This window comes from Bufo gargarizans, chromosome 1 (genome assembly GCF_014858855.1).
Source record: "Bufo gargarizans isolate SCDJY-AF-19 chromosome 1, ASM1485885v1, whole genome shotgun sequence".
In the NCBI taxonomy this organism is placed as follows: Eukaryota; Metazoa; Chordata; class Amphibia; order Anura; family Bufonidae; genus Bufo; species Bufo gargarizans.
The window spans coordinates 262,562,871-262,586,666 of NC_058080.1; the positions used below are offsets into that span (position 1 = coordinate 262,562,871).

Consider the following 23,796-nt stretch of genomic DNA (forward strand, 5'->3'; position numbering starts at 1 on the left):
ATTGGGTTTAAAAAGAGCTTCTCAGAGTGGCAGTGTCTCTCAGAAGCCAAGATGGGTAGAGGATCACCAATTCCCACAATGTTGCGCGGAAAGAAAGTGGAGCAATATCAGAAAGATGTTACCCAGCGAAAAATTGCAAAGACTTTGCATCGATCATCATCAACTGTGCATCATCCGAAGATTCAGAGAATCTGGAACAATCTCTGTGCGTATGGGTCTAGGCCGTAAAACCATACTGGATGCCCGTGATCTCCGGGCCCTTAAATGACACTGCACCACAAACAGGAATGCTACTGTAAAGGAAATCACAGAATGGGCTCAGGAATACTTCCAGAAACCATTGTCAGTGAACACAATCCACGGTGCCATCCACCATTGCCAGCTGAAACTCTACAGTGCAAAGAAGAAGCCATTTCTAAGCAAGATCCACAAGCTCAGGCGTTTTCACTGGGCCAGGGATCATTTAAAATAGAGTGTGGCAAAATGGAAGACTGTTCTGTGGTCAGACGAGTCACGATTCGAAGTTCTTTTTGGAAATCTGGGACGCCATGTCATCCGGACCAAAGAGGACAAGGACAACCCAAGTTGTTATCAACGCTCAGTTCAGAAGTCTGCATCTCTGATGGTATGGGATTGCATGAGTGCGTGTGGCATGGGCAGCTTGCATGTCTGGAAAGGCACCATCAATGCAGAAAAATATATTCAGCTTCTAGAACAACATATGCTCCCATCCAGACGTCATCTCTTTCAGAGAAGACCCTGCATTTTTCAACAAGATAATGTCAGACCACATTCTGCATCAATCACAACATCATGGCTGCGTAGGAGAAGGATCTGGGTACTGAAATGGCCAGTCTGCAGTCCAGATCTTTCACCTATAGAGAACATTTGGTGCATCATAAAGAGGAAGGTGCAACAAAGAAGGCCCAAGACGATTAACCAGTTAGAGGCCTGTATTAGACAAGAATGGGAGAGCATTCCTATTTCTAAACTTGAGAAACTGGTCTTCTCGGTCCCCAGACGTCTGTTGAGTGTTGTAAGAAGAAGGGGAGATGCCACACAGTGGTGAAAATGGCCTTGTCCCAACTTTTTGGGAATTTGTTGACACCATGAAATTCTGATTCAACATATTTTTCCCTTAAAATGGTACATTTTCTCAGTTTAAACTTTTGTTCCGTGATTTATGTTCTATTCTGAATAAAATATTAGAAGTTGGCACCTCCACATCATTGCATTCAGTTTTTATTCACGATTTGTATAGTGTCCCAACTTTTTGGGAATCCGGTTTGTAAAATGAGTGTGCTCTTTCACGCTATAATAGGATCTTGGGCCTCTGCATGGTTCTTTATACCTAGCACTAACATTGACCTGTAAGGCTGAGTTCGCACTTGAGTTATTTGATCAGATTTGGCTTGTAACTGCCCAAATAAGTGAAGTGTGCAGTGATTCTAAGGCCTCTTTCACACGGGCGTTAAGGTTTTGGGCCGGATAGGATGCGGGTGCATGCGAGTGAGCACACAATTTCAGTCAGTTTTGACTGTGATTGCGTTGTGTTGTTCAGTTTTTTTCTGCACAAGTGCAATGCGTTTTGCACGCGCATGAGAAAAAACTGAATGTGGTACCCAGACCCGAACTTGTTCAATGAAGTTCGGCTTGGGTTAGTTGTAGTGTAGCTTTTATTATTTTCCCTTATAACATGGTTATAAGAGAAAATAATAGCATTCTTTAATACAGAATGCTTAGTAGAAGGTCAATTGAGGGTTAATTATTATTCATTTTTTTAATTAACTCACCTCCTCCATAGCTGCCGGTCTCTTCTCTTTCTTCAGGACCTGTGGTGACGTTACTGAGCTCATCACATGGTCCAATCACATGGTCCATCACCACGGTGATGGACCATGTGATTGGACCATGTGATGTGACGTCACCACAGGTCCTTTAGCCTGCAGCTCATGATTAACGAAGTAAGAAGAGATCGGCAACTACGTGATCAAGAGGAGGAGGTGAGTTATTTATTTTTTTATCTCTCAATCCACATTTTGCTAAGCATTTTATATTAAGAATGCTATTATTTTCCCTTATAACCATGTTATAAGGGAAAATAATAAAGATCGGGGCCCCATCCCACCTAGCAACAATGCGTGAATAATTGCACCGTATCCGCACTTGCTTGCAGATGCTTGTGATTTTCACGAAGCCCCATTTACTTCTATGGGGCCTGTGTTGCGTGAAAAATGCACAAAATAGAGTATGCTGCGATTTTCACGCAACGCACAAGTAATGTGTGAAAATCACCGCTCATGTGCACAGCCCCATAGAAATTAATGGGTCCGGATTCAGTGCGGGTGCAATGCGTTTATCTCAATCATTGCACCCGCGTGGAAATCTCGCCCACAGTATTGTTTAATACCATAGCAGACTCCCTATGCGTGTTACTGCAAGGCACAGTGTTATATACCACCATAAAGGCTCCATGCAGACAGAAATGCGATTCCCCACAAGTAAATTCGGATCAAACCACATTTTTGGGGAAAATTTGGCTCATCTCTAATTAAAACTTTAAATATAAAAAAATAACATCATTAGGTTTTAAAAATGTAAATGTTTAATGGTATAATTTAGCAATTGTGTAGTCATTTTTGTCAAATTACAGAAATAAACAAAACGTTTTAGAAAATAATTTAACAAAATCAGATAAGACAGCACATCATTGGTGTCGTCGGTGATAAAAAGCTTCTTGAAATAATGTGCTGTCTTCTGGTCCAAGTGCATGGTCCTTCTGCATTTTAAATTATTATACAAAATGTATCTCCCAGAAGGAAGAAAACCCACTTATTTTGTTATTAAAGTCCTTGCAATGAAAATATATCTGTACACCAATGTCAAAAAGGAGTATTTTCCATTTCAGATAATGCAAAACTGCAGTTAGCAGCAACATTTGCGAACACATTATTGTTTTGTAACCAGAGCTTATTACATTTTAATGATACTTAATTGAATACATTAGTGTAAAGCGTCTTGTGTCCAGATGTTGGTTTTAAACTGATAATGCTGGAAACAATGAACAGGTTTGATAGCTTTGTAAACGGAGGCTTCTGTACTTGCAATGTTCCTCTGGATCTTAAAATAAAGAGAAAGAAAACATCAATCAGTAACTGTGTTGTTATGCAGCAAAAAAATATTACATTTTACATATATATATATATATATATATATATATAAATTTATATATATTAGCTACTAGACAGCCAATAGAAAAGGTTTTCAGAACTAGTGATCTACCAAGACACCCTCCAATCCTAAGAATAAATGGACTGCAACACTTTATTAAGGGTACATTCACACGACCGTAGTGTTTTGTGGATCCGCAAATTGCAGATTCAAAAAACACGGATATCGGCCCCTATGCATTCCACAATTTGAGTACCGCACATGGCCACTGCTATCATAGAAAATGCCTATTCTTGTCCACAATTGCGTACAAGAATAGGACATCCTCGGCTTGTAACTGCCCAAATAGTGTAGTGTGCAGTGATTCTAAGGCCTCTTTCACACGGGCGTTAAGGATTGGGGCCGGATAGGATGCGGGTGCGTGGCGTGGAAATCGTGGGCCGCAGAATGGAACTACGCATGTGGACAGCACACGGTGTGCTGTGCGCATCTTTTGCGGCCCCATTGAAATGAACGGGTCCGCACTTGTTCAACAATTTTGCGGAACCGATGCGGACTCATTCATACGGTCGTGTGAATGTTACCTAACAGTAAAAGTTATATTTCTTGAATGGGCTGCATTATATAGTGTTTTCTTTAAAAGTGCAAGCATAGTCATTCAATCAGAAATTATAGTCTATTCAATTAGAGGTCTCAACTGTTGAATCCAGACTGATCAGCAAGTGATGATATGTCGTACATACAGTATATGCATTATGTAATCACAATCCTTGATAGGAATAACCAATAATATTTGAACATCTATCTTTCTCAAACCCATTTTACATAGAACCATAACTTAGAATGTGCATGGTGGCCTCTAAAAAGTTCCCTTTAGATTAGTTTTGCTCAAATATATACACCAGTTCATCATTTAAAGTCATAGTAACATAGTTTGTAATGTTGAAAAAAGACATACAGGTCCTTCTCAAAAAATTAGCATATTGTGATAAAGTTCATTATTTTCTGTAATGTATTGATAAACATTAGACTTTCATATATTTTAGATTCATTACACACAACTGAAGTAGTTCAAGCCTTTTATTGTTTTAATATTGATGATTTTGGCATACAGCTCATGAAAACCCAAAATTCCTATCTAAAAAAATTAGCATATTTCATTCGACCAATAAAAGAAAAGTGTTTTTAATACAAAAAAAGTCAACCTTCAAATAATTATGTTCAGTTATGCACTCAATACTTGGTCGGGAATCCTTTTGCAGAAATGACTGCTTCAATGCGGCGTGGCATGGAGGCAATCAGCCTGTGGCACTGCTGAGGTGTTATGGAGGCCCAGGATGCTTCGATAGCGGCCTTAAGCTCATCCAGAGTGTTGGGTCTTGCGTCTCTCAACTTTCTCTTCCCAATATCCCACAGATTCTCTATGGGGTTCAGGTCAGGAGAGTTGGCAGGCCAATTGAGCACAGTAATACCATGGTCAGTAAACCATTTACCAGTGGTTTTGGCACTGTGAGCAGGTGCCAGGTCGTGCTGAAAAATGAAATCTTCATCTCCATAAAGCTTTTCAGCAGATGGAAGCATTAAGTGCTCCAAAATCTCCTGATAGCTAGCTGCATTGACCCTGCCCTTAATAAAACACAGTGGACCAACACCAGCAGCTGACATGGCACCCCAGACCATCACTGACTGTGGGTACTTGACACTGGACTTCAGGCATTTAGGCATTTCCCTCTCCCCAGTCTTCCTCCAGACTCTGGCACCTTGATTTCCGAATGACATGCAACAGTCCAGTGCTGCTTCTCTGTAGCCCAGGTCAGGCGCTTCTGCCGCTGTTTCTGGTTCAAAAGTGGCTTGACCTGGGGAATGCAGCACCTGTAGCGCATTTCCTGCACACGCCTGTACACGGTGGCTCTGGATGTTTCTACTCCAGACTCAGTCCACTGCTTCCGCAGGTCCCCCAAGGTCTGGAATCGGTCCTTCTCCACAATCTTCCTCAGGGTCCGGTCACCTCTTCTCGTTGTGCAGCATTTTCTGCCACACTTTTTCCTTCCCACAGACTTCCCGCTGAGGTGCCTTGATACAGCACTCTGGGAACAGCCTATTCGTTCAAAAATTTCTTTCTGTGTCTTACCCTCTTGCTTGAGGGTGTCAATGATGGCCTTCTGGACAGCAGTCAGGTCGACAGTCTTACCCATGATTGCGGTTTTGAGTAATGAACCAGGCTGGGAGTTTTTAAAAACCTCAGGAATCTTTTGCAGGTGTTTAGAGTTAATTAGTTGATTCAGATGAATCGTTTAGAGAACCTTTTCATGATATGCTAATTTTTTGAGATAGGAATTTTGGGTTTTCATGAGCTGTATGCCAAAATCGTCAATATTAAAACAATAAAAGGCTTGAACTACTTCAGTTGGTGTGTAATGAATCTAAAATATATGAAAGTCTAATGTTTATCAGTACATTACAGAAAATAATGAACTTTATCACAATATGCTAATTTTTTTAAAAGGACCTGTATGTCCATCCAGTTTAGCCTATTGTCCTGAAAAGTTAATCCAGTGGAAAGCAAAAAAATGCCATGAGGTAGACGTTAATTTTCCACATTTTAAGGGAAAGTAAATTTCATCCGAATAATGCAATCAGAATAACACCCTGGAACAACACAATTTCTCCAGAATTCTTTACCTATAACTATTTTACCTGCAGAAAAACATACAGGCCCCTTTTAAACTCTTTTTGAGAATCCCTCAACACAACCTCTTCTGGCAGTAAATTGCTCTTGCAGTTAAGAACCCCTTCTATATTTGTGTAACAACCGTCTTTCCTCTAGACATAGAGGATGTCCCCTTGTCATAATCACAGTTTTGAGTATACATAGATGATGGGAGTGATCTCTGAACTGACCCCTGATATATTTGAACATAGTTATTAGAGCTCCCCTCAGTCGTCTTTTAAACGATAATCATTCTGGGTACCACAGTCCACCCATTCCATCCAATCTGAATGTGTACCGTTAATAACCACCTTCTGTTTTCTAGCTCTGAGCCAGTTACATTTTCCCCAGCCTTAACATTCTAATTTATTTGTACTAAACTTTTATGTGACAATATCAAATGTTTTGGAGAAGTCAAGATATATGACATCCGATGACTCACCCTGTTATAGTTTAGAACTTACCTCCTCAGAGAAACTTATTAGATTAGTTTGACAGGACCCATCCCCTAATAAACCATAATATGGTGTAATATGGTGTTATATACTTATTTTCATTGAGATACTCCAGCATAGCATCTCTTAGAAAACTTTCAAACTGTTTACCCACAACAGATGTTAGGTTTACCAGCCTATAATTTCCAGGCTCATTTTCTGAAGACATTTTTGAATACTGGCACCACATTTTCTAAGCATCAATCCTGTGGAACATAACATATAATATCATAAATAAGGGTTTGTTGCTAAAGCACTTTTGTACAAAATGCCTTACTTAATTAAACTTTAGTGGCCTGCGTCATGGTCATTAGCGTACGCAAGTTTGGATTTTAACATTAATGTATGCCCAGAAACTAACTGTATTGGCCCAGGCACAAGACATTTTCAAGTCTTGCATTACTGGTGGCGATAAGAAGATTGCCTCAGCGTAGCCCATACATTGTAATACTGTACGGAGCGCATATTATGGATAAAGTTTAGGAAGGTATTGTGTTGCTTTACATTAGTGTACAGATGTAGCCAGCTTTGAAGTCATAGATGTTGCATTATCACACTAGTTTATCTCACTGGCTATGTTTAATTGTGTGCAAAGCTTCTAAAGGTTAAAGTAGGTATTGAGTACACTGTCGGGGTGGTGCGCTAAACAGATTTTGGTGCTTTCTACATCTGTATAACACTATAATACAATGTAATTTTTATACTTCCACAAATGTAAAAATTTAGGTGAGACTTGGGTCTGTCTTTAACCCCTTCAAGACTTCAAGTTTTCTTTTCTTTTTTTACCTTACTGACCTGACCCCTTTAAAATTAATCTTGTTAATGTTATTAATTAACATTCCCCATATGTCTACTTTTTGTTTGTTTGATTTTGTGAATGTCATTTTAGTTTATTTGGGCATTAGAAGACTTAGACGCTTAGAACTATTTTTTCATATTTTTGTGAAAGTTTCCAAACCCCACTTTTTTAAGAACCAATTCAGATATGAAGTAACTTTGAAGGGCTTACATAATGAAAACCACCTATGAAAGGCTTTGGAAATGAAAACATACATATTTTCCAATGCAATGTTGCTTTAGCCCGGAATTTTTTCATTTAGGCTGTTTGGGCACATAGCAAGGTTCAATAGGGAGCACAATGGGCATTTGAAGCCTAGTTTGGAGATTTCTACAGCACTGGCTGACAACTACAGCTTCTCTGAGATTAAATTAAAACCGAAACCCCCTAGAAATTACCCCGTTTTAGAAAACACACTCCTCCAAGAATTTACTAAGGGTGTAGTGATCACATAGGTGTTTTGCAAAAAGTAATTCATAACAGATGGTGAAAAGTGACAGTTACAATTTTTACACAGGTATGCTATTTCAGTGCCTAATATGTTGTGTCCAGGGTATGTCAGCATGAAAAGTCAGTTGTGTTATTATTATACTGTGCTTCCGGATTTTTAAACACCCTACATGCAGCTCTACTCTTTTGTCTAGTGGGGCTGTGTCTCATTTGGTTCTGTAACTGGCAGGCCCTCCAGCCTTTTTAAGGCCTTGGGCTGACATACCAGCCATTGGCACTCTGCAATTGGATCGCAGAGAGCCAATGGGGTCATAAAAGGATCTCCCTCCCTCTGTAAATCCCTTAGATGTCTCAGTCAACATTGATGTGGCATCTAAGGTGTTAATCCACCTGCATTAGAATTTTGACCATAACAGTATCAGTAACAGCTGAGCTCCTGCCGCTGATTGGACAAGCACAGCTCCTGTATTGGCCAGATCAGTGTGCCATTCTCTTACGGCACTAGTCGGATACTCAGTGCTCACTCGTATATAACTTAGATAGGGAACTCATTGTCAATTTACTGCTGCTATGAGGGAAATATGTTATCTAAAAGATACTGCTGCTGTCAGGTGAAGATGTCATCTAAAAGATAATTCTCATTATGATAACAGGTTTGGGGTTGGGATAACAGTATAGTAGCTCTATTATTCTATTGATGAACCTAGATAAAGATACCTTATGGCTGTATTGCCGGTCTGTCTAAGAAAGTCCAGCAAGGTTGTTTGCTGTTCTAGAAGTCCAAACAAAGAGGAAGTTAAAGGGCCATGAGAGGAAATAAATTACTTAGGGTTACATTTAAAAAAAAAAATATTCCGAAAATCATCCATCTGCATTTTGTAAAACATATATATCTCTTATATCGTATATATATAAAAATGAGTTTCTGTCTGTCTGTCTGTTTTTTTTTTTTGCGTGACCTGACCAAACGACTGGACCGATCTTCACCAAATTTGGCACACGGGTACATCAGGTGTCCGGGAAGGTTTTAGACCCGTTTCTCTAGGACGTACCGTTCTTGAGATATGCCCAAAAAAATAACCTGCATTAGCCAATATAAGCCTGCAGGTCTTTCTCTTCAAATCCCAACTGCCATACACACAGTTTTACTCCAGGTTTCCATAACAACCCAGACATTTTTCTTCACTGCTGTAGGCCAGCTTTAGGCTAGGGCTACAGGATGACAATAAGTCGCACGACACATAGAGCACAACTGCGCTGATACATGCATCCATCTTGGATGGATTTTTTGTGACTGTCGTGTCACAGTCACAGCATGTCGCATGTCATAGTGCGACACCATAGCCTATCATTATAAAAGTTGTTAAGACAAAATGTCGCCCGACACGTCATCATGTAACCCTAGCATTAAAGGGGCAGGAACTGTGGAGGTCACTATTAAAGGGGCAGGAACTGTGGAGGTCACTGTTAAAGTGGCGTGCTCTGTGGAGGTCACTGTTAAAGAGGCGGGAACTGTGGAGGTAACGGTTAAAGGGACGGTAACTGTGGAGGTCACGGGTAAAGGCGCAGGGTGCTGTGGAGGTCACTGTTAAAGTGGTGGGCACTGTGGAGGTCACTGTTAAAGAGGTGGGAACTATGGAGGTCACTTTTAAAGGGGCAGGCACTGTGGAGGTCAATAGTAAAGGGGCAGGAACTTTGGAGGTCACTGTTAAAGAGCGGGCTGTGGTGAACGTCAAAGTTAAAGGGATGGGCTGCTGTGGACGTCCCATTTTAAAGTGGCAGGGCATTGTGTGGGGTCAGTGTTAAGGGGTGGGGAACTGTGGAGTTTACTGTTAAAGGGGAATGGTGCTATAGGGGTCACTGTTATGGGGTCAATATTTTTTAATGACACACAGAAACATTAAATGAAATAGATAAAATATACCCGTGTGAAGCCGGGTCCTTCTGCTAGTCTATATATATATATATATATATATATATATATGAGTTTCTGTCAGTCTGTCTTTATGCACGACAAAACGACTGAACCGATCTTCACCAAATTTGGCACACAGGTGCATCAAGTGTTCAGAAAAGTTTTAGACCAGGTCACAGCTCTCTAGGATGTACCGTTTCTGAGATATTCCCAAATAATGACCTTCATTAGCCAATACAAGCCTGCATTTCTTTCTCTTCATATCTCAACTGACATACACACGGTCACATGTCCCTTATCAGCCAATAGAAGCTCGCAGGCCCTTAGTATCCACATACACACAGTTTTACTCCAGGTTTCCATAACAACAAGCCATTTTTCTTCACTGCTGCAGGTCAGCTTTAGTCTAGTGAAGATCACCGTTAAGGGGGCGGGCCCCTGAGAAGGTCACCGTCAAGAGAGTAGGATGCTGTGAAACTCACTGTTAAAGGGGCTGGTTGCTGTGAAGGTCAAAGTTAAGGGGATAGACTGCTGTGGAAGTCCCATTTTTAAGTGGCGGGACACTGGGGGTGAGTCATTGTTAAGGGGTGGGGGACTGTGGAGTTCACTGTTAAAGGGGCGGAGTGCTGTAGAGGTCACTGTTATGGGGGATACTGTTGATATATTTTAACAACACACAGAAACGTGCGAAGCCGGGTCCTTCTGCTACTATATATATATATATATATATATATATATATACAGTGCCTTGTAAAAGTATTCACTCCCTTGACTTTTTTCATATTTTGTAACATTACAGCCTTCAAGTTCAATGTTTTGTTAATCTGAATTTTATGTGATGGATCAGAACACAATAATCTAAGTTGGCGAAGTGAAATTAGAAAATAAATATATATATAAAACTATTGTTCAGAAATAGAAAACAGAAAATTGGCATGTGCGTATGTATTCACCCCCTTTGTTAGGAAGCACATAAAAAGCTCTGGTGCAACCAATTACCTTCAGATGTCACAAAATTAGTGAAATTATGTCCACCTATGTGTAATCTAAGTGTCACATGATCTTTCATTACATAAACAAACCTTTTTTGAAAGGCCTTGGAGGCTGCAACACCTAAGCAAGAGGCATCACTAACCAAACACTGCCATGAAGAACTCTCCAAAAAAGTAAGGGGCAATGTTGTTGAGAAGTACAAGTCAGGGTTAGGTTATAAAAAAATATCCAAATCTCTGATCATCCCCAGGAGCACCATAAAATCTATCATAACCAAATGGAAAGAACATGGCACAATGGCAAACCTGCCAAGAGACGGACATCCAACAAAACTCATGGATTGGGCAAGGAGGGCATTAATCCGAGATGCAGCACAGAGAACTAAGGTAACCCTGGAGGAGCTGCAGAGTTCCACAGCTGAGACTTGAGTATCTGCACATATGACGACAATAAGCCATATGCTCCATAGAGTTGAGCTTTATGGCAGAGTGGCCAGAAGAAAGCCATTACTTTCAGCTAACAACAAAAAGACATGTTGTGAGTTTGCGAAAAAGGTATGTAGGAGACTCCCAGAATGTATGAAGGTGCTCTGGTCTGATGAGACTAAAATGTAACTTTTTGGCCATCAAAGAAAACGCTATGTCTGGCACAAACCCAAACACATCACATCACCCAAAGAACACCATCCCCACAGTGAAATATGGTGGTGGCAGCATCATGCTGTAGGGATGTTTTTGAGCAGCAGGGACTGGGAAACTGGTCAGAGTTGAGGGAAAGATAGATGGTGCTAAATACAGGGATATTCTAGAGCAAAACCTGTACCACTCTGTGCGTGATTTGAGGCTAGGACGGAGGTTCACCTTCCAGCAGGACAATGACCACAAACAGACTGCTAATCCAATAGAACATCTGTGGTCAGACTTAAAGATTGCTGTTCAAAACCATCCAACTTGAAGGAGCTGGAGCAGTTTTGCAAGGAGGAATGGGCAAAAATACTACCAGTAAGATGTGGCAAGCTCATAAAGACTTATACAAAGCGACGGAGTCGTGATTGCTGCAAAAGGTGGCTCTACAAAGTATTGACTTTAGGGGGGTGAATAGTCATGCACATTGACTTTTTCCGTTATTTTGTCCTATTTGTTGTTTGTTTCACAATAAAAATAAAAATAAAAAAAAATAAAACATCTTCAGTTGTAGGCAGGTTCTGTAATTAAATGAGGCAAATCCTCAAACAATCCATGTTAATTCCAGGTTGTGAGGCACTAAAATATGAAAAAAGAAAGTCAAGGGGGGTGATTACTTTTGCAAGGCTTTATATATATATATATATATATATATATATATATATATACATTACACACACATACACAGCTGAGTCTTGAGTCACATTATCATGACCACTTCATATCTTCAATGCTGGTAGTGAGTACCTCATAAAGGAAGTCACAGATCATCTGGGTATTTAAGGTGTGTGATAAACTGCACTTATATCTCTTGTTGCTGTCATGCACAAAAGGTGAGCATTTATCAGATTAGTAAAAAGGGATGATTATTTTATTGGCTTTCAGGACAAGAGTGGCAGTAAATCTGAAACTGTGCACTTTGTGAACTGTTGACGTGCTGCTATGGTGAAAGCGTGTCGTAAGTGGACCATTGTGAATAAGTGAAGTTGAAACTGCAGATCACCAGGTGCCATTGATGTTAGAGGTGAATGTTGGCTATAAAAGTGTGCAAGAGTGGACCAACACGCTACAGTGGAGCAGCTCACCACCAAAATAAACCAGGGAGCTAACAGATGTGTGTATAAAACAACAGTTCCTTCTACTGACTGACAAATGGTTGCCTTCTCAGATGGGTCAATTTTTCTGCTTCATCAAACGGGTGGACATTGGCATGTCAGGTGAAAAACATCATAAAATAAGCACCATGCAAACCACTGCTGGAAGAACACAAGCTGGTAGTGGCAGCATTATTGTCTGGGGAATGTTTTGGTAGTATTCTCTGGTATTTCTCATTCATGTGAAAGGCACTCTACTGATTTGGGTATGAATCTATCCTTGCAGATCCCATACACCCATACATGATGATTGTCTTCCCTGGGGCAGATAGGATCTATCAGCAAGACAATGCAACATGTCAAAAATAGAAATGTCTAAAATTTGTTGGAAAAGCATGACCAAGACTTTCAATTACTACCCTGGTCCTCTAATTCCCAAGACTTGAATTCCATTAAGCATCTGTAGGACCACCTAGATTGTCTTTCTATCGCCCACCTATATTCCACTTATATTCGCTGTATGGATCCTCCACCATCGACTGTCAGTTGTGGGATGCACTGCAGTCAGCATGGCTCCAGATACCTGTGACTACCTACTAGGGCATTATTGAGTCACTGCTGATTCTTTGCATATTAACTGGTAGTTCTAATAATGTGATTCAACTGTATATCTCTACTAGCTGGGTATATTTAATCTATTTCATTTAATGTTTGTGTGTGTTGTTAAGACTAGTATTGAGTGCAAATATTTAAAAAAGCAAATTTTTATCTTGAATACCGCAACTTCGAAAATTTGTGAATATTTAGAATATAGTACAATATATTTATTTTTCGAATATTCTGAATTTTTTTCCATTTGAACACATGATTCCTCCCTACTTCTTGCTTGTGGGCCAATGAGTCATTGGCCTACAAGCAACTTAAGCAGGAAGGAATCACGACTTCAGATGGAAAAAAATGACGAATATTCTAAAAAACAAATATTTAGCACTATATTGAATAAAGTGTTATATATTTGTTTTTTAAAATATTCGTATTTTTTTTCCCATCTGAAGTCATGATTCCTACCTGCTAAAATTGCTTTTGGGCAAATGACTCATTGGTCCACAAGCAAGAAGCAGGGAGGAATCATGTGTTCAGATGGAAAAAAATGACGAATATTAGAAAAACAAATATCTAGCACTATATTCTATAGTGCTGTATATTTGGTTTTGACCCACACCTGTATTGATTGCGTAATATTTGCATATTACGCAATCATTACCTTGCTGATTTTCAAGTAAAAAAAAAAAGAATGTAGAATATAATGAATATTCAAATTCTCAAATATTCAGCGAATATTCTACAAAATATTCTCGAAATAGCACCTGCTGCTCATCACTAATTAAGACAGTATCCACTATAACAGTGACATCTACAGCACCCTCCCCTTAACAGTGACCTCTGTAGCCCCCCACCCCTTAACACTGACCCCCCCAGTGCCCTGTCTTCTAAAAATGGGACCTCAACAGCTGCCCACCCCGTTAATTTTGACTTTTACAGCAGTCTTCCCCTTTAACAGTGAGTTCCACAGCATCCCATTCCCTTGACAGTGACCTCCACAGGGGCCCACCCCCTTAACAGTGACCTCTACAGCACCTGCTCCTTAACACTGACCATAGGTTACAGTCCACTTAACTGACCTCCACCATTCCCAGCCCCCTTAACAGAGACCTCCACAGCGACTGCCCCTTTAACAGTGACTGCCACAGTACTCAGCTCCCTTAACAGTAACCTCCACTGTACCCCTTTCCTTTAACTGTGAACTCAAAGTACCCTCCTGCCTTAACAGTGACCTCACAGAACCCTGCTGCCCCTTTAATAGTGGTGTCCACAGTCCCTTCCTCCCTTAGCAGTGACCTCCACAGCGGCCTGCCCCCTTAACAGTAATATCTACAGCACCCTCCCCTTTAACAGTGACCTCCACAGTGGCCGTTACTTTATTAGTGACCTCCACAGTACCCCATCTCCTTAACAGTGATTTCCACAACAACCAGTCCCCTTAACAGTGGCCTCTACATCAATCTATCCCTTAACACTGACCAACACAGCGGACCGTCCCCTTAACTGTGACCTCCACAGCAGCCTGCCCCTAGGGTAGCCAGAGGTCCAGTTTTAGGCCGGACAGTCCGGCTTTCAAACTCCCTGTCCTCCGTCCGGTACAGGGCCTAGACGTACACAGGGATGTCCTTTTGAACAGCTTACTCTCAGACAGCGCACTGTGCTGTCTGAGTGTCTGAGTGTGAGCTGCAGAGAAAAGTCATCCCCTACTCCCACACCTGCAGCTGATAGAAGTGGATTTTGACTTCATTTTTTCAATCCCTGTCGGTTGCGGAGTGGGATGGGGGCATGGCTTAGCGGGACCTGGGGGCGGGGTTTTTAAGTCCGTCTTTTGAGGGTGGCCTAAATGGCCACCCTACCTGCCCCCTTAACTGTGACCTTCACAGCACTCCGCTCCCTTAATAGTGTCATCCACAGCTCCCTGCATCTTTAAAGCTGACCTACAGCATTGACGAAAAATGGCTAGGTTGTTATAGAAACCTGGTGTTAAACTGTGTGTATGTGGAGACTAAGAAACTGTGAGCTGTGTATGGCAGTTTGGGAAATGAAGAGAAAGATCTGCAAGCTTCTATTGGCTAATGTAGGTCATGTGATGTGCCATATTTGCATTTTTTGGAAATATCTCAGGAATGATACGTGCTAGAGAGCCGAGACCCGATCTAAAACCTTCCCGGACACCTGATGTACCATTGTGCCAAATTTCGTGATTGTAAATGTGACTATGCGGATTCCTTTAGCAGACATGCACACACACATACACTCAGCTTTATATATTAGATATCTATCTATCTATCTATCTATCTATCTATCTATCTATTCAGATATAAGTTAACATATGATACAATATGATACAAAATAAATGATGGGAATATCCCTGAATGCACATCGGTTACGACACAGTATAGAAAATATACACTCACCTAAAGAATTATTAGGAACACCATACTAATACGGTGTTGAACCCCCTTTTGCCTTCAGAACTGCCTTAATTCTACGTGGCATTGATTCAACAAGGTGCTGATAGCATTCTTTAGAAATGTTGGCCCATATTGATAGGATAGCATCTTGCAGTTGATGGAGATTTGAAGGATGCACATCCAGGGCACGAAGCTCCCGTTCCACCACATCCCAAAGATGCTCTATTGGGCTGAGATCTGGTGACTGTGGGGGCCATTTTAGTACAGTGAACTCATTGTCATGTTCAAGAAACCAATTTGAAATTATTCGAGCTTTGGGACATGGTGCATTATCCTGCTGGAAGTAGCCATCAGAGGATGGGTACATGGTGGTCATGAAGGGATGGACATGGTCAGAAACAATGCTCAGGTAGCTCGTGGCATTTAAACGATGGCCAATTGGCACTAAGGGGCCTAAAGTGTGCCCAGAAAACATCCCCCACACCATTACACCACCACCACCAGCCTGCACAGTGGTAACAAGGCATGATGGATACATGTTCTCATTATGTTTACGCCAAATTCGGACTCTACCATTTGAATGTCTCAACAGAAATCGAGACTCATCAGACCAGGCAACATTTTTCCAGTCTTCAACAGTCCAATTTTGGTGAGCTTGTGCAAATTGTAGCCTCTTTTTCCTATTTGTAGTGGAGATGAGTGGTACCTGGTGGAGTCTTCTGCTGTTGTAGCCCATCCGCCTCAAGGTTGTGCGTGTTGTGGCTTCACAAATGCTTTGCTGCATACCTCGGTTGTAACGAGTGGTTATTTCAGTCAACGTTGCTCTTCTATCAGTTTGACTCAGTCGGCCCATTCTCCTCTGACCTCTAGCATCAACAAGGCATTTTTTCGCCCACAGGACTGCCGCATACTGGATGTTTTTCCCTTTTCACACCATTCTTTGTAAACCCTAGAAATGGTTGTACGTGAAAATCCCAGTAACTGAGCAGATTGTGAAATTCTCGGACCGCCCATCTGGCACCAACAACCATGCCACGCTCAAAATTTCTTAAATTACCTTTATTTCCCATTCTGACATTCAGTTTGGAATTCAGGAGATTGTCTTGACCAGGACCACAACCCTACATGCATTGAAGCAACTTCCATGTGATTGGTTGACTAGATAATCGCATTCATGAGAAATAGAACAGGTGTTCCTAATTAATTCTTTAGGTCAGTGTATATTTCACTTCTGCACTCATTATAACTAAACAAGGATGTCACTGAGGATGTTATGGACAGATTCCATTGAAGAATATTAATACAGTATATAGCCATTGCAAATAAAGTAGTTGTGGATTCAGACTGCTTACAGAAAAGTACTGAGGTAAATGGATGCTGGCAGTTGCTAATACTAAAAGAAAAGCTGCAAAAAAAAAAATCTAACAGCAGAGGATAACAGCAGCTGTCAGGTTCCCCAGAGCAAAAGGAAATGCATTTGTTTGTAACTGCTCTGGGGAATGGAAGGCTGGCTTTTCCTGTATTCAACTTCAGATGCTGATCTGTTACCTGCTTTTTCTACACTTCAGAAGCACTAATGTTTAATAGTATAATCTGCTGCAAAGGGCTAGAATATGTAGTGAAAGAAAACTTTACAGTTTATCACAATTTTTCTATATGCAGTTGTGATCCATAAAAGACCATATAATTGCAATGACTTTTTACGTGAGTTTTACTGAGCAGAACAGTTGACTGGTATGATAGTCAAATGCTATTTAGTATCAAACGCCTGCTGGTATATACACATACACACTACTGGAGGACATGTGATGCTTCCACTTCATCTTTCCTGTCTTCTGATCTGAAAAATTACTAATGTTGTTTTAAGGCCTCGTTCACATTTCTGTTTTTTACTGACGTGCGCTGTCCACATTTTCTGCGCACAGCGCAAGTACCCATTGATTTAAATGTGTCTGTTCACATTTCAGTATTTTTTTTACTGACTGTGGGTCAGTAAAAAAAATCATGGGGACATGCACTACTTTGATCCCTGATGCGGACCAAGTATGCCCATTGAAGTCTATGGGTCTGTGAAAATCACTGCCACACATCCGTGTTGTGTCCCAATTTTTAGCTAAGCAACGTCAGTGAATTATGGATGACACACAGATTGTAAAAATGGACACACAGACCAATCACGGATCCCTCACGGACAGCTTCCCGGATGAAACAAGTACGCTTTTTTTCAGGGACGTGACACTGACAAGGAAATGTGAATGAGGCCTAAGAAAATCTCCCTCATCAAATCGACAAAAAATTTGGATTTGATTCAAATTTTGGGAAAATTTGGGTTGGATCAAAAACACATGGCGACAACTTGAATAATGCAAGTGCAGACCATAGTAAATAACACTGCCCACAACTACACCCAACAAGATACAATATACAGTTTATTTTTGTGGGGGTATAAAATTCTAAAGAAAGAAAGAAAGAAAGAAAGAAAGAAAGAAAGAATAGCATTAATTTCTATTAGTGTCTTTACCTGTACTACTCATAGCTCAAAGGCTCACTCACTATTTTCATCTTTCATTTCTGAACTTAACATACAGTCCTGATCAAAAGTTTAAGACCACTTGAAAAATGGCAAACAAATCATATTTTACACTGTTGGAGCTTCAACATGCAACAAGAAGAAATGAGAGTGAGAAAAAACATTTTTTGAGCATTCAATTAATTGAAAATAACAAATAAACTGAAACAGGCTGTTTTTCAGTTGATCCAAATTTTAGGACCACATGCCTTTTAATGGGCAAATCTGGGCAAAGATGTGGATTCATTGTCATTTTCTGTCAGGTAGTCACCCTTTTTGAACATGGTCGGGTTGTTGAGGTGGGACGCAGTAAGACAGTCATTTGGAATTTCTTAAATGATCCTGAGGATTATGGAACAAAAAAGTCAAGTGGAAGACACCCCACAAAAATTCATCAGCACTGAGCCAGAGGATCCAATTGGCTGTCCATCAAGACACTGGACGATACTCGACCCAAATTAAGGCTCTTACTGGTGCTGACTGCAACCCCATAACCATTAGACGGCATCTGAGACTGAAGGGCTTCAAAAACAAAAAACGTCTTCAAAGACCTCGTCTCATTGAACGCCACAGAACTGCTTGTTTGGACTTTGCAAGAGACATGGGACATTCTATGGTGGAAGAAAGTTTTATTCTCTGATGAGAAAAATTTAACCTTGATGGTCCTGATGGTTTCCAACATTTTTGGCATGACAAGCAGATCCCACCTGAGATGGTTTCTACGCGCCACAGTGGAGGGGGCGCCATAATGGTCTGGGGTGCTTTTTCCTTCAGTGGAACAATGGAGCTTCAGGAAGTGCAGGGGCGTCAAACGGCCGCTGGCTATGTCCAGATGTTGCAGAGAGCATTCCTCATGACTGAGGGCCCTCGTCTATGTGGTAACGACTGGGTTTTTCAACAGGAAAACGCTACAGTACACAATGCCCGCAGGACAAGGGACTTCTTTCAGGAGAATAACATCATTCTTTTGGCCCACCCCGATCTAAATCCAATTGAGAACCTTTGGGGATGGATGGCAAGGGAAGTTTACAAAAATGGACAACAGTTCCAGACAGTAGATGGCCTTCGTGCGGCCGTCTTCACCACTTGGAGAAACGCTTCCAGCAAGCATGCCAAAGCCAATTTTTAAGGTGATAAACAATAATGGCGGAGCTACTCATTACTGAGTTCATGTTTGGAAGTTGGATTTCTGTTTTGGGGGGGGTTAGTTTTTTTTGGGAGGTGTGGTCCTAAACTTTCGATCAGCTGAAAAACAGCCTGTTTCAGTTTATTTGTTGTTTTCATTAAATTGAATGCTTAAAAAATGTGTTGTCTCACTCCCATTTCTTCTTGTTGCATGTTGAAGCTCTACTTGGAACCTTGTTAAGATCCAGCCATGCTAAATATGATGTTTTGCCATTTTGCAAATGGTCTTAAACTTTTGATCAGGACTATTTATTTTAACCTAAATTTCTCCACGTGAGCAACTCACAAGACATTTGTTATTTTTACTTGACTATAACCTCAATCCGTAACTGTTCTGTTATACAGGGCACTGTTTGGACTGCAGCTTAATTGATATTTTTAATGTACAACAAACATTACAGAAAATTCATTAAAGAGGATTTGGTGTTTTTCGGATTACTGTACTCCATGAAATTCAGCAGCTAAATAATTGGAATAATGTTCAGCGCCGAGGCACCACATTACTGAATTAAAAGAGTTTTAGTTCCAAAATGAATTGTTTTGAAGAAATTCTCCCTAAGTCCGTGCTTATTTTTTAACATAGTTAATAGAATGGATTTTTAAAACTGCAACAAGCTACAAAGGTTATTGTACTTTTTCTTAAATTATCCATGTGCCGATTTTTCCTATTATATCCTAGGTTTTACAATAAGATACAGGTCAGAGCAATAATCCCGCTTACATGCACTGTAAGTGTAATGCAAGACATTATTCAGCTTTCTGCACTGAAAACATTGTCTGATGAATATTCAATGCGGAACAAGACAAGCAACAAATACATTTTTGTAGCCTCTATTTTTTTTTTTTTAGCACAGTCATCCTAGATCTGGCAGTCCATTGATTTTATTTTTTTATATTATAAAAAATGTCTTTTTTAAAGCATTTTTAGAGAGCACAGAAAAATCAGCAACAGTGGCCTAGTGAATTTGCCATAACTCAATATATACCGTCCCTCCAAAACTCCTATCTGACCCTCTGCTTGGCAGCTAAGTTTAATTGCTAATTAGTTTTGTTACTCTGTAATGTCTTATTTGGTGTGCACATGTACCCTTTGCATTGTAAATTGCTGCTGAATAGAGTTGAGCGAACACCTGGATGTTCGGGTTCGAGAAGTTCGGCCGAACATCCCGGAAATGTTCGGGTTCGGGATCCGAACCCGATCCGAACTTCGTCCCGAACCCGAACCCCATTGAAGTCAATGGGGACCCGAACTTTTCGGCACTAAAACGGCTGTAAAACAGCCCAGGAAAGGGCTAGAGGGCTGCAAAAGGCAGCAACATGTAGGTAAATCCCCTGCAAACAAATGTGGATAGGGAAATTAATTAAAATAAAAATTAAATAAATAAAAATTAACCAAAATCAATTGGAGAGAGGTTCCATAGCAGAGAATCTGGCTTCCCGTCACCCACCACTGGAACAGTCCATTCTCAGATATTTAGGCCCCGGCACCCAGGCAGAGGAGAGAGGTCCCGTAACAGACAATCTGGCTTCATGTCAGCAGAGAATCAGTCTTCATGTCATAGCAGAGAATCAGGCTTCACGTCACCCACCACTGTAAGAGTCCATTTTCATAAATTTAGGCCCAGCACCCAGGCAGAGGAGAGAGGTCCCGTAACAGAGGATCTGGCTTCATGTCAGCAGAGAATTAGTCTGCATGTCATAGCAGAGAATGAGGCTTCACGTCAGCCACCACTGCAACAGTCCATTGGCATATATTTAGGCCTAGCACACAGGCAGAGGAGAGAGGTCCCGTAACAGACAATCTGGCTTCATGTCAGCAGAGAATCAGTCTGCATGTCATAGCAGAGAATGAGGCTTCACGTCACCCACCACTGCAACAGTCCATTGGCATATATTTAGGCCTAGCACACAGGCAGAGCAGAGAGGTCCCGTAACAGACAATCTGGCTTCATGACAGCAGAGAATCAGTCTGCATGTCATAGCAGAGAATGAGGCTTCACGTCACCCACCACTGCAACAGTCCATTGGCATATATTTAGGCCTAGCACACAGGCAGAGCAGAGAGGTCCCGTAACAGACAATCTGGCTTCATGTCAGCAGAGAATCAGTCTGCATGTCATAGCAGAGAATGAGGCTTCACGTCACCCACCACTGCAACAGTCCATTGGCATATATTTAGGCCTAGCACACAGGCAGAGCAGAGAGGTCCCGTAACAGACGATCTGGCTTCATGTCAGCAGAGAATCAGTCTGCATGTCATAGCAGAGAATCAGGCTTCACGTCAGCCACCACTGCAACAGTCCATTGTCATAAATTTAGGCCCAGCACCCAGGCAGAGGAGAGAGGTCCCGTAACAGACAATCTGGCTTCATGTCAGCAGAGAATTAGTCTGCATGTCATAGCAGAGAATCAGGCTTCATGTCAGCCACCACTGCAACAGTCCATTGGCATATATTTAGGCCTAGCACACAGGCAGAGGAGAGGTTCATTCAACTTTGGGTAGCATCGCAATATAATGGTAAAATGAAAATAAAAATAGGATTGAATGAGGAAGTGCCCTGGAGTCCAATAATATATGGTTATGGGGAGGTAGTTAATGTCTAATCTGGACAAGGGACGGACAGGTCCTGTGGGATCCATGCCTGGTTCATTTTTATGAACGTCAGCTTGTCCACATTGGCTGTAGACAGGCGGCTGCGTTTGTCTGTAATGACGCCCCCTGCCGTGCTGAATACACGTTCAGACAAAACGCTGGCTGCCGGGCAGGCCAGCACCTCCAAGGCATAAAAGGCTAGCTCTGGCCACGTGGACAATTTAGAGACCCAGAAGTTGAATGGGGCCGAACCATCAGTCAGTACGTGGAGGGGTGTGCACACGTACTGTTCCACCATGTTAGTGAAATGTTGCCTCCTGCTAACACGTTGCGTATCAGGTGGTGGTGCAGTTAGCTGTGGCGTGTTGACAAAAGTTTTCCACATCTCTGCCATGCTAACCCTGCCCTCAGAGGAGCTGGCCGTGACACAGCTGCCTTGGCGACCTCTTGCTCCTCCTCTGCCTTGGCCTTGGGCTTCCACTTGTTCCCCTGTGACATTTGGGAATGCTCTCAGTAGCGCGTCTACCAACGTGCGCTTGTACTCGCGCATCTTCCTATCACGCTCCAGTGCAGGAAGTAAGGTGGGCACATTGTCTTTGTAGCGTGGATCCAGCAGGGTGGCAACCCAGTAGTCCGCACAGGTTAAAATGTGGGCAACTCTGCTGTCGTTGCGCAGGCACTGCAGCATGTAGTCGCTCATGTGTGCCAGGCTGCCCAGGGATAAGGACAAGCTGTCCTCTGTGGGAGGCGTATCGTCATCGTCCTGCCTTTCCCCCCAGCCACGCACCAGTGATGGACCCGAGCTGCGTTGGGTGCCACCCCGCTGTGACCATGCTTCATCCTCATCCTCCTCCACCTCCTCCTCATCCTCGTCCTCCTCGTCCTCCAGTAGTGGGCCCTGGCTGGCCACATTTGTACCTGGCCTCTGCTGTTGCAAAAAACCTCCCTCTGAGTCACTTCGAAGAGACTTGCCTGAAAGTGCTAAAAATGACCCCTCTTCCTCATCCTCCTCCTCCTCCTCCTGGGCCACCTCCTGTTCCATCATCGCCCTAAGTGTTTTCTCAAGGAGACATAGAAGTGGTATTGTAACGCTGATAACGGTGTCATCGCCACTGGCCATGTTGGTGGAGTACTCGAAACAGCGCAACAGGGCACACAGGTCTCGCATGGAGGCCCAGTCATTGGTGGTGAAGTGGTGCTGTTCTGTAGTGCGACTGACCCGTGCGTGCTGCAGCTGAAACTCCACTATGGCCTGCTGCTGCTCGCACAGTCTGTCCAGCATGTGCAAGGTGGAGTTCCACCTGGTGGGCACGTCGCATATGAGGCGGTGAGCGGGAAGGCCGAAGTTACGCTGTAGCGCAGACAGGCGAGCAGCGGCAGGATGTGAACGCCGGAAGCGCGAACAGACGGCCCGCACTTTATGCAGCAGCTCTGACATGTCGGGGTAGTTGTGAATGAACTTCTGCACCACCAAATTCAGCACATGCGCCAAGCAAGGGATGTGCGTCAAATTGGCTAGTCCCAGAGCTGCAACGAGATTTCGCCCATTATCACACACCACCAGGCCGGGCTTGAGGCTCACCGGCAGCAACCACTCGTCGGTCTGTTGTTCAATACCCCGCCACAACTCCTGTGCGGTGTGGGGCCTGTCCCCCAAACATATGAGTTTCAGAATGGCCTGCTGACGTTTACCCCGGGCTGTGCTGAAGTTGGTGGTGAAGGTGTGTGGCTGACTGGATGAGCAGGTGGAAGAAGAGGAGGAGGAAGCCGAGAAGGAGGAGGTGGCAACAGGAGGCAAAGAATGTTGCCCTGCGATCCTTGGCGGCGGCAGGACGTGCGCCAAACAGCTCTCCGCCTGGGGCCCAGCTGCCACTACATTTACCCAGTGTGCAGTTAGGGAGATATAGCGTCCCTGGCCGTGCTTACTGGTCCACGTATCTGTGGTTAGGTGGACCTTGCTACAGATGGCGTTGCGCAGTGCACACTTGATTTTATCGGATACTTGGTTGTGCAGGGAAGGCACGGCTCTCTTGGAGAAGTAGTGCCGGCTGGGAACAACATACTGTGGGACAGCAAGCGACATG

The 23,796-nt window shown here is 42.4% G+C and overlaps 1 protein-coding gene across 2 annotated transcripts in view; it reads right to left on the reverse strand.

Annotated features, from left to right (window-relative positions):
- Positions 1-2,582: 2,582 nt before the first annotated feature.
- CCSER1 (coiled-coil serine rich protein 1) overlaps positions 2,583-23,796 on the reverse strand; it is a 1,109,040-nt gene continuing 1,087,826 nt past the window's right edge. For both annotated transcript variants that reach the window (XM_044302736.1, XM_044302745.1), the window contains exon 10: positions 2,583-3,120. In XM_044302736.1, coding sequence (XP_044158671.1) covers positions 3,004-3,120 — 117 coding nt within the window. In that variant the 3' untranslated portion in view covers positions 2,583-3,003. The remainder of the gene's footprint in view (positions 3,121-23,796) is intronic.